The 11,548-nt window shown below is 47.8% G+C and overlaps 1 protein-coding gene across 1 annotated transcript in view; it reads right to left on the reverse strand.

Moving 5' to 3' along the window:
- Positions 1-9,927, reverse strand: part of AMOTL1 (angiomotin like 1) — a 94,110-nt gene extending 84,183 nt beyond the window's left edge. Inside the window, exons 1-2 of the mRNA XM_026109190.2 lie at positions 9,669-9,927; positions 1,045-1,180 (exon numbers count right to left, since the gene is read on the reverse strand). Of these exons, the coding sequence (XP_025964975.2) occupies positions 1,045-1,129 (85 nt within the window). The 5' untranslated portion in view covers positions 1,130-1,180; positions 9,669-9,927. The remainder of the gene's footprint in view (positions 1-1,044; positions 1,181-9,668) is intronic.
- Between the last annotated feature and the right edge of the window lie 1,621 nt (positions 9,928-11,548).

The following is an 11,548-nucleotide window of genomic DNA, read 5'->3' on the forward strand; positions in this document are numbered from 1 at the left end:
TGCTCTATTCAGAAGTATAAACTTTCTTATCTAGCTCAGTTTTCATGGAAAGTGAGGCGATGCCACATCTCACACAATCTCCTTCATCCTTTTCCAGGCATCTGCGGGGCTATCAGCAGGAAACGACGGGAAACAGATGGAGATAAGTGAAGCATTTTACCGAAACAAAATGTTTCAGTTCCCAAGGTGCTGTCACCTGGAAGGCTGTGTTTTTATTTTGTTTTTTAAGCTGGGGCACAGCATGACCAAGCCAGCTTTGCAGAAGGAAGGGTAACCTTGTGCGCTAGCTTGTGGGATGCATCCCGCCAGTGGTGAGGGGGAGCTCAGGTCGAGCATGTGGCTGCTTTTGCAAAACGTGCTAATGGGGAATAAAAGCAAATTATAAAAGCTGGCTGGAAATTAGGTAGTAGCAAATAGATAGAAGAAGTAGGTCTGTTGTATTTCTCATTGCATCAGCCCTGAGCACTTCTCTGAGGCTGGTTGGCAATTTCTGGATAGCAATACACCCCGATCTTCGGCTTGGGAAATCTTGTATCATACTTTGGTGGGCTGAAACCTTGAATGGTTCTGCCCAGGAACCTCGAGCAGGAGCAGCCTAAGGTCCTGTTATCATGTCTCTTAGGCGCCATCCTAAATTTGCTCACGCAAATATGATTAAAGTGAGAAGGGGATATCTTGCCAGCTCTCCTCCTTGCTCCTCCCTGACCACTGTCATCCGCAGAGCCCTGTTTGTGGAGAATCAGGGTGGATACGTCTAGCAGGATGGGCATATTAACTTGCCAAAAAGTGAATATTTTGGCAAAAGGCCATTCCAAGGAATGAAAACAGGCTGCAGACAGAGTGCTTGTGTCAATCTGCTGGCTCCTGGCAAGACATTATGGTTTGGGTCAGACTTCTCCCACCTTTATACTGAGTACTACTTTGCCCTGAATATAGCCCAATAAAACCGATAGGACTACAGGAAGCACAGTGAATGACAGCAGCACGTTGGGCAGGCACCCACATGTTCACTGGGTTGATTAAAACTGCACAGTTATATCCTACCTGCTTTCACACTGGCAAAGGGATGGATCCCACCATGAGACAACCAGTTGGTTTCATCCAGCTTCCAGTTTTCACCAAGGTCCATCTTTGATCTGCAGCATCAAAGATCTGCTTGCAGTGCGTCCTGCCACTCTCCCTGAGGAATAACCAGAACATACTCTGAGTGGCTGTTGTCATCTGCTTTATTGCCAGCTGGTGAAAAGCTTCCCTCAGCACAGGGAAATGTCAATATTTTAGGAAAAAAGGAAAAGAAAAACATCTGCAAAAAAATCACATGAATCACAGGGGAATATTGGACCAAGGGATAGTTGACTCGCCAAGCCTTGACTTACCATGTTGAGAAGTATGCCTGCTGCATCAGAGGGCCATCAATGCTCAGACCGTTTCCAGTTTCTATTGTCAGTCTATTGTCAGTCTGACTAATGCTTAGAAATTCCTGACCCCTTACAATATTTGCAAGGCCAGGGTTTTATTTTTGAACAGGGTAGTGTGCCTACAAGGGCTGTAGTCAAAGCTTTTTGTTTCAGTTGCACTCTGTGTACATGCTCAATTTGAGTGCGCTTTGCTTTACCCCTTGCTGATGCAAAGTTGGTGATTTAAATCACGAGCTGCTGCATCTGCGAGCACAGGGGCAATGATGTTGCAAGAGTAACAGTGATAAATATGTAAGAAAGAATATGGGGTTTCAAATTTTTCAAGGAACAAGCACCACTGGAGCAGGGAGCCTGGTGGGTCGAGGGCCCCAGGCCTGCATGGTGGCCAGCTCAGAGCTCTGCAGAGCGAGCAGAGGTGCTGGCTTTAGCTCGCGTGTCTGAGCCCGGCCATGGTTATTAGTCATACAGTACTCAGTACGAGTGCTGCCAGTGCCGTGCTGGCCCCGCAGACGAGCCTGCCGGGTGCTGCCCGGCTGCTCAGCCCTCGCAGCCAGCTCCAACCCTGGTGCAGTGGCTGTGAGCGGTCAGGGAGGAGACGACAACCCTGCTGCCTGCCACGTGGCCGCTCCAGGACCACACTCCCCCAAGCCAGGGCTGGCACAGGCTGGCTATACTCAGCCTCTGACTGCCAGAAAAGACATTTTTATAGTCAGAAATGAGACCCAGCCACATGCGGAAAAAAAGAGATTTCTTTGGTATATTAACGCCAGAGATGCAGTGAGATCAGTGAGTGGTTAAAGCTCGAGTTCCTAACCTCAGAAAATCACTTTCTGCTGCAGTAATTGAACTATTCACTGTCTATTGGCCATTCAATATTGCTTGCAGGTTTGCTATGGCTGAGGGTCCATGGAGATATGTGGAGACAGAGGCTCACATTTTCCCTCCTCGACCCCTTGGACCGGTGCTTCATTGATGGGGTAGACACATAGTGGGGCATTTCGTCCCTTCTCTTTTCCTTAAAGCAGGATTACTGAGATTTGGGAAGGAATGGAGTCCAGTAAAGAGACCACGATGCTCACACCCGATCTCTCCTGAGTCTATAACTGCTAATTTATCAAGGAAGCATGTAACAAAAAGTTACTGCCGAGCTTTTCTTCCCTCTGCAGTAAGATGCTGAAGAGGAAATAACAAGGGAGACTTTCCCTACTTTGTCTGAGGCAAACTCAGATCACAAATGGCACCAGTGGAGCTGATTTCTTGGTGGAGTGAGTCCCTGGGACTGGCCACACTATTTGGAGGGTTTATTCTGGTGGAGCCCTGCCCTGAGCTAAGGGCACTGCCCGGCTGTCATCGCCATCGCAGAACAAAACCTGCACGTGGGACTGGAGGAGTTTCGCGGTATCAGAGCAAGGCGTCCCAGGAGCAGCAAAACGCACGTGGGCACGTCTCCTCCGGCCCTGTGGCCTGGGTTCCCAAACACCTCGTTTCGTGGGTGTCTTCTCTCCTCCTCCTGATACCCCTTACCTTTCTGTCTGGGCAGTCGATGGCCTGTGCAGCGGCTAGTCTGAAATGTGCCGATGGCTTAGGTGGCTGCTCCGTTCTTAGCAGTTGTGAGTTATCAGAGTTATCAGGGCGGGCACTAATTTTCATCCTTCATTTCTATCCAGTTACTGATGTTCAGTACATTTGTTGGAATTTAATGCTGCCAGGGCCTTGAATTCAGAAAGTTACTGGGAGGAATGGGCAGATAAAGACGGAGGGACACAGAGAGAGGTGAAATGGTCTCATCAGCATCATTTCCTCAGGAAATCAGGCAAAGAGCTAGATGGACAGGCCCTGTGTCTACTGCTACGACCGTGCTTTCCATGCATGGGGAAACCCCAGCCAGTGGGGCGCTGTGTCCCCAAGCTCCAGCCTGGCCTGCCTGCGGCCGGAGCCACACGGGCCGCGGGAAGAGCCCGGGCCAGGGCCGAGGGGCCAGGTCAGCGCGTCCCATCTGCGACCCCGGCAGAACACAGCCGAAACGCAGAGCGTGCTGCCTGCCGAACCAGGTGTGCGCACGTCAGCGGCGAATCCCAGCCTGTTCCTGGGCTTTCCTGGCTGGACAGACACGTGAGATGTCATTTCCTATGTTTTCTTGCTCAAGAGCTTAATTAACTAGAATTAAATACTTATACGTACACATGTGTACCAGCTACACCTGTGTCTGGGTAGCCCGGCTAAGCAGTAATAGAACAGGTCCCTGCTGCCTGCAAATGGGGGCTGATTGCTTTTTGGTGTAGTAAATCCACCGGAGGTGCAATTATGGGATACTGAGACTTGAAGCAAATTTGGTCTGAGCATGGAATTGGTTTTAGCTGAAAGAGGAGAAAAACCATTCTGAGCAAAGCTGCAAGGCTCTGTTGTGACATTTCCAAAACGAAACCTTCTCTGTTGTTCTTTCAAATGACATTTTCAGTTTGAAATTGACCTAGTTTTCTTTTCCTTTTTTTTTAAGATATAAAAAGCACTAAATAATCCCAAACCAGAATGTCTTATGCAATGCTTATGAAAAGAAATAAAAAATCCAAGAAACGAAAAGAAAAGAAACATTCTCCTTTAGGGGCTGACCCAAAACAATAAGTATTTTCAATTTTTCAGCTCAGCCGCTAAAATGAAAAACCTATTATTTGTACAGCTCCGCTACCGAAAGGCATCTAGTAAATGCATTCTGTTGGCAATTTATTCTTTCCACCTGCCAAGGGAGAGGTTTGTCTGTGAGTTCAATAAAAGCATAAGAGAGAAAGAATGGAAGGGCAATTTATCAACGCAGAATAGAAGATAAAATGGCTTTTCCATATTCACTCATTTCTCTAAAAGAAGAAAAAAGCAAACTGCTGAACCTCACCTCTTTGCCCCCTGTCCCCCTCTGTTCAGAAGCATATAAACATGAAATCAGACAGACATGAATCCCGAGCGCCCATCAAGAAGGTTAATCGCAGATGTAAAACTGCTAACTTTACCGATGCGTGAGATCCAGCCAGTATTAGAGAAAGAAAAGCCAAAATTTATTAGGGCCAATCATCCTGGCACTGAGGAATGACTAAAAGATCACAGATCCCAGCCATCGCTGTGGCTCCTGCACGCCCGTCCCTTCGCGTGAGAGAGCAGCTGAGCTCAGGGGCAGCAGGGCGTTGCGGTGCTGGCTGTCACCGCTGGCACGGCGGGTCCCAGGGCTCGTATCCCCCAACAGCTCACTGCGAATATCAGCATTTGTGACAGGAGGTCTTCCTCCCTTCAAAGCATGATATAAGCGTTGGGTAGTGCAAGACTATAACCACAGAGGGCCGGATTACACATTTCTCTAAAAGAAGACCTGGGACCGGTAGGAAAATGGCTGGCAGGAACCAGAGCACACTCGTTGGAATCAATGTTACTGCAACAGACTTCTTGCTAAATGCAGAGCTGAAGAAAGAGGTGTTGCCCACTTCACCCTGGTGCTGTGAGATCTGAGCCTCCAAGGAGGTGCTCTGTCCCGCTCCTCTAGGGACAGCCACCAGGAGCGGAGGGGACAGGGCAGCTCAGGTGGCAAGCACTGCTACGCAGACTACTCACGTGCCTTGCCAAGGGGTTACGTCCTCCGGGTGAGGCCTGCAGGAGGGCTCGGACAGATGGGAACACAGGAGGAGATGAGAGCACAGCTCTGCATCCCATAGCACTTGTCTGCTGTACCAGCACTGGTGGGAAGCCTGGAGCCCAGTTCCCCACAACCGTGCAGGGTTGCATTCCCTCACACCGCCTCAACCAACTCAAAATAATTTCATCTAGTCTCTCCTTGGCTTAGGAGCCCTATTTTTCTTTGCCAAGCCCTGCTTCACCCATGCAGTAGGGCAGATACCCAGGCCTCCTCCCGGCATGGAGGACTCTGCGGGCAGAGCGATGGAGTAGCAGGTTTGCAGTGCCGCAGATGCAAGCAAAACTTGGTGCATTGAGAGGGAATGTGACTTTTGCTCTAGCTGAAGAACTCTAGTTTGTTGCAGTCAGTAGCCAACATCTATTACCTTTGTAATTTAGGAACAAGAAAAATCAAGCGCCAGATTTTCTAAAGTGCCTAGACTTAGATCATGTATTGGATCTTCGTTTAGCACAGGAGAAGCTCATTTTATGCACCTACATCTTCCACTAGTCCTCTAAAAAAGCAAGACAAGAGAAGACTTGTCATTCCTGACATAGCTTCAGGAAATATGATATCCTGATATGATATAAGAAAGAATGGTGGGAGGGGAGGTTGAGTTGAGATGCCTTTCACTTCACAGCTTTCATTATACCTCAGATAAAAGCCTAACAGATCACAAATCACTGCCCCTTTTTGGTCTTACCTATAAAGCTCTTCCTAACTGCAGAACAAAATAGCATAACTTTGGAATGATCATTTCAGTAATATTTTACAACCTCTCTAATCTGTAAGAATTGGCTGTCAGAGAACAAAGGTCAGTTAAGCTTCCCATCTGGAACATTTCCAGTTTAAAACAATCTGCCACACGGGTTCTCTGGGCTGTAAGCAGCTGCACTGGGATTTTTTTTAGTATCACAAACTGCAGAATTCACACAGCCAGAACAGCAGGAAAATAAAAGTTAATGACTTGAGACTAACCCAGATAGACAAGAGATTAAAGCATCAGATCCTAAATACTCCAGCACTCTGGGGGATGATTTGGAGGAAAAGAAGAAACAGGCAGTGTTTGCCCAAGCACTGCCCACAAAATATGCTCTATCCACGTGGTCCACCGAAATAAGACATTGCTGTCCAAAGGCGCAGCTGTTGCAAGAAGGCTCTCTTATGTTCTCTGAGCTACAGCGTCTCCTTACATATGGTTCGACTTCAGAACTGCTGGATAAGCTCTGATTGGATCCACTTACTTGGCTAGTGGGAAAAATAAGGGGCATCTTTCAGAAGCCACAGACTGGAGGTGATTTTCACAGTTAGTTGAGCATGTCTGGGTCTTTCCTCTCCTTTCTTCCATGAGGAATGAAAGAGGGTACATTTTCATGAAATGCTGAATCCAATCTAATCTTGTGCAAAGCCAGGTCTGAGCCCCAAAGGAGCCATACAGAAGCACTTCATGTTTAATGATTTATTACTTAGACCAAATACTTGTCCAATGGCTTGTAGCAGCTAAGAAGAGCTCACACTTCTAAGCAGGATCCAGGCTTGGGAGAGTTCGGATGTGTGGTATCTGGGCGATGGAGCAGCACCAAGCTGACCCAATGCCACTTGACAGGGCAATGACGAACACCAGGTCAGGCTGGGTGACCTCAGAGCCATCACAACTGCATTGCAGCCCTGTGTAAAGGGGAATAGAGCAGCGATGGGGACTGGACAAGAGAAAGGACTAGGCAGCAGCTGAGGAGCCTACCAATCAAGGGAGGGTTGGTAGATGGTGCAGCAGAGGATGATTCTTTCAGAAGAGAGCAGGGTTAGGCATCAGCCACCATTTTGGCAAGAGAGAGCAGGACTTGGGGGAAAAATCTTTGCTTCTGCTCATGTTGAAGCCCTGCAGCAAGGGCCAGCCCATACTAGCGCTTTTTCCAGCAAGACAGGGCACCAGTCCTAACCTGTACCACTGGGCAAGTTTGTAGGCTTTGGGCAGGACATTTTGTCATGCCAAAAGGATGAGGTGGGCAGCCAAGGAAGGGCTGAGGCTGAGACAAGAAGCAGGGGTTGAAGAAGGGAGCTTGGACTGACTGGAGCATGGCTGGACAAGAGGGAGGGAGCACAGGCAGCTTGCAGGAGAAGACCTTCTTTGGCAGCCTTGCAGCCACCAGGGCTGGGGTTAAACACCATGAGAGAGGCTCCATTTCCTGGGCAGGCCTGTGGGTACGGTGAAGTCCTGAGCTGCTTCCCAGTGCCACACAAAAGTATTGTTTTATTTGAAATACATTTGAACATTATATGGAAATATCCAGCTCCACACTCACAGAAATGATACACAAATCTTTACGGTGCCTGAACGGTAATGGTGTGAGGCCTGCAGACTGTAACTGCATGACAGTGTGAGGCCCAGACTGCGTCTTACAGCAGTGGTACTGGGACTACCACATCTGATAAAGGTCGTTCTGGTTTTGCCAATACAGTTCTGGCAGTGCAAGCCACAGTGTGGCTGCACCCGCAGTGGTTAAAACCAAAACGCTTGTACAGGTAGATGCAACCTGAGTTGGGACAAGCCACACTCTGACCTGTCTTTATTTAGTGAGTCCAGAGGAGTTAAAGCAGCCCCTGACCCTCCGTGGCCTTTATGCTCAGAGCAGGACTTTTATGTGCCAAAAAGGCCTCGTGTGCCAAATCTGAGAGCATTACAGAGGCGAAATCACATCGCTTGGGCAAGTACCGGCTGCTCTCGGGCAGGTACACTGCCCCGGGAAGGAGTCAGCTTTCCAAACCTGCCTTTGAACAGTTATTCATCTGCCCAAGGGCAACGCGGGTGGGATGGGGAAAGTCTGACCAAGCTTTGCCGAGGCCAGCCGGTGTCGAACCGAGCTTGGGTTGGGCCATCGCAAACCCAGAAAAGCCGCGGCCCCTGTGCACCCGCGCCCTGCCGTGTAGCAGGGAGTGCGGCCGTCGCAGGAAAGTACCCGCGGTAATGGACTGCTTTCGCTGTTTCCAAACACCTCGGCTTGACGGCTGCACTTAATCACCCTCTGTAGCTCGTTACTGCCTTTCTCGTGAACATTCTCTTTTAATTAACCCAAAAGGTGACTAATGAGCTATTTGTTGATGCAGTCATTCAAAAAGCTCTATTTGTAGCTGGTCTTAGAGAGTTTCTTAAAAGAGTGTGGTTTCAGCCAGCTGGCACAGGGTTCGATCACAAGTTAATTACACGATCTGATGGTAGTTATCTTGAACTAATACATCATTAATCTGATCTTACTGCAGCTAAAGGAGAAGCCCAGAGCCAAGAAGCTCTCAAAGGCTCCGCAGTCCCCAGGAGAGGAGCCCTCCTTATAAAAGCCGCAGGTTTACACGCAGCGTGTGCATGTCAGGACAGGCTGCACATTCCCGTGCGCAGCCCTGTCTCTCCCCTCGCCTCTACAAAAGAAACCGTTCGGGAGCCATGAAGCACATAACCGGGAGCCCGTCCTGAAACAGCAGCCGCTGTGCCCCTGCCCTTGCAGAGGGCGGTAGGAGCGGGGACGGGGCACGCGTGCACGGTCTACGGCGCTTGGCGAGGAGCGCGCAGCGGCCGCGGCGGCTCGCGAGCTCCAGGCAGAGCCCACCGCTCTCGCTCCTGGCACAGCTCGGAGCCTCCGGGGTCCTGCATTTTTGACAAACCCTAAATGTGACAAAGCCCTTTGGGAGGACCTATCCCAATCTGGGAGCAGGGGAAGTACTTGCAGGTTGGTAGTTGAGAGTCACCCGTACTGATGAGGGACAGGAGCTAGAAGCTCCTGTGTGTCTTCTACATCCTTTTGGATACAGATTAAAGGTAGAAAGCAAATAGATAAATGCATGACTATTTACTTATCATTTGAAATAACTTCTCCCTAGCTAGAGGCACACATCTATGCAGAGATCCAGAAACAGAAATGAAAGCTTTTAAAGCTTTATAAATATTAGCTTTAATTTCTACCAAATTCAGTTCCCTGCTCTACCTCTTAAAAAAAATATTCCCTCAGAAACCATCCCAAAAAGCCTCACAAGTCTGCCTAAGGAATCGTGCAGAATCACAGACACACGAAGACACAAGCAAGCAGCCTCACAGCATTGCTGTGACTGACCACAGCTTTTATAAAAAAGTATATGAGATTCTGGTACCTGTTTCAACCTGGCAAAGGCCAGATTTGGGGTGGTTTTATGATCTGTAAGGTCCTCCAAGTTACTACATGGAATAAAAAAATTGCTGTTACCTCTTACTTTTCCATTTTCTTCCAAAATCAGCAAATTAAATTGTAACAAAACTATTCAAATGTTAAAATACTTGAAGCAAAGTCTGTGTCTTTTTTTGTCTCTTTGACAGAGCTGCCTGTGCCAAATTAATAATACCAAAAACCACGTCTCATTTTTACTGGTTTTCTTCACAGGCAATTGGATGCCAGGTTATTTTACTCATAATAATCACTTATCTATTTAAGAGATGATAATTTCTCTGTGCTGTTCTTATGACCTCTCAGAAAGCACATGACTTTTTTTTTTCATTCATGGTAGAAAATATTCCAGCCTTAGTCTGGACAAGATCTTTCGAAAAGCAGTAAAGTACAAAGAGCAAATCTTACCTCACAAAATGCCCGTGATTTCTCTGGCAACAAAGATTGTCAGTGCCTTGATACTGCAAGACCAAAGATTATTCTTTCTCAGGGAGATATTTGTCCTTCAGTGGGTAACGACTCCACAAAAACTATGCAGCCATTGCCTGGACTTGCTTTGGTTTGTGTAGGTAAGTCACTGGAATTCAACCGTTCTTGTGTGTTCAAAGAGCTTCAAAATGCTCCCAACCACCCATCAGCATTATGATTCCCGCGAGTATGTGAAGTATGCATTTGTCTTCCTGAGTCATATAATTATCTTTAGGAAAGTAAGCCACGGAAGTGCGGTGGAGAGGGGGAAAAAAAAAAAGCAACTGGCCATTTAAATTGCTGGAAGATATGCGGTGCACTACGAGTTGTTCTCATCCGACAGCTGTAAACTGACTACGGTGTTACACGGATTTTTCTAACTCATGTGTCCCCAAGGGTAGGAACTAACAGAGAGGCTGAGTTGTCTGCTTTAGTTCCTGCATTTCCCAGTGGTTTCAAGCAGTGTGTGCAGTAAACGTTATAGCGCAACAGTGACACATTCGGAAAAGCACCCAAAGCACTAGAAAAAAAAGCTGATCTGAAGTTCAGTGGATTGCACAGGTTACGGGACAGTCTCTGAGAGGAAAGGTGGGGAGAAGCAGTCCCTGACGCCTGCCTGTGAATGGAGGCTGAGTCAGCAGTGTTACAGAGCTAAAAAATGATGTGATGCTGCAGTGTCTGGGCTAGTTACACCTTGATGAGGATGATGGGTGTCTTCCTGGAATTTCTGAGTCAAAATTACCTGGAAAAAAGTGACACCAGCAAATGGATTTCTGCTATGATCAAGTGCCAGCTCAGGCGGTCTCAGAAGAGGAGTGAAATACTATGAGAGAATGGGATACCATGCAGGTGAGCTTCCCAGAAAACCTCTTTGTGGCAAGCATAGGTGAGGAAAGGAGGCTGAGAATGGAGACCAAAAATAAAGGGAGGTGCTTGGTTACGCCATCTTCCTGCAAAAGAAAGCTATGTGCTGACCTGCTACCATGGAGAAACCAGCAGATGTTCACACAGTGCAACGTTTTGTCAGATTTGCAGATTTTCCAAATGTTTCATATAAAGGACTTCTCAGTAGTGAAGGTCCAGGTCACCTAAATTTATGCATGAAAACAGCAAGCTCATCTGAGTTTATAAAGTCCAGCGCCTTTCATCAGGTAAATTAAATCCATAATTCCATCCCTTTGCTGGTGCACCAAGGCCTAACTAAACCTCTTACTGGTGAGACAGATGCAACCAAATCTTAGTGTTTGCTCCATCTCCAAAAAGACAAACTCCATTCATGTTCATTCTTGATAGCTGGTGATACAGAGGAGGTGATTTCAACGTTATGAGCTCAGCCATGAAAACCTTTCAGCTGTCAGGTTAAACAAAAACACCTCATATCTGGGAGGCAAACAGCTCCTGCTTCCTGGAACACAGGAGCTTCAAACATTCCTGTGCAGTGAATGAGAAAGAGAAATGTTCTGTGCAGGCTTTGTGCCAACTCTCTATTCGGTGGCCTTTGCTCTTCTCCAGGTGTAAGTCAATTCTGTAACATCATCCTGGCTCTGAGGATGGCTCTTGATTCTCATCTTACATTCTCATACCTGTGAACTGCCCAGCATTGCCTACTACCTCTGGCAGTATCTACTTGTGCTTAGCACCCTAACATGCATTAAAAAGCACAGCACTGGTGGGTTAGGATGCTGCCAGGCACAAGGCTCTTTGCAGGCTTCCTGCACTGCAGATGTGTGTTTGGGAAGCAAGTGGATCTGAGCGTACCAGGCACCACCCAAGTCGCAAACATCCCAAGTTCCCAGACCTCCTCCTTAGACGTCTCAACT

This window comes from Dromaius novaehollandiae, chromosome 1 (genome assembly GCF_036370855.1).
Source record: "Dromaius novaehollandiae isolate bDroNov1 chromosome 1, bDroNov1.hap1, whole genome shotgun sequence".
Lineage (NCBI taxonomy): Eukaryota > Metazoa > Chordata > Aves > Casuariiformes > Dromaiidae > Dromaius > Dromaius novaehollandiae.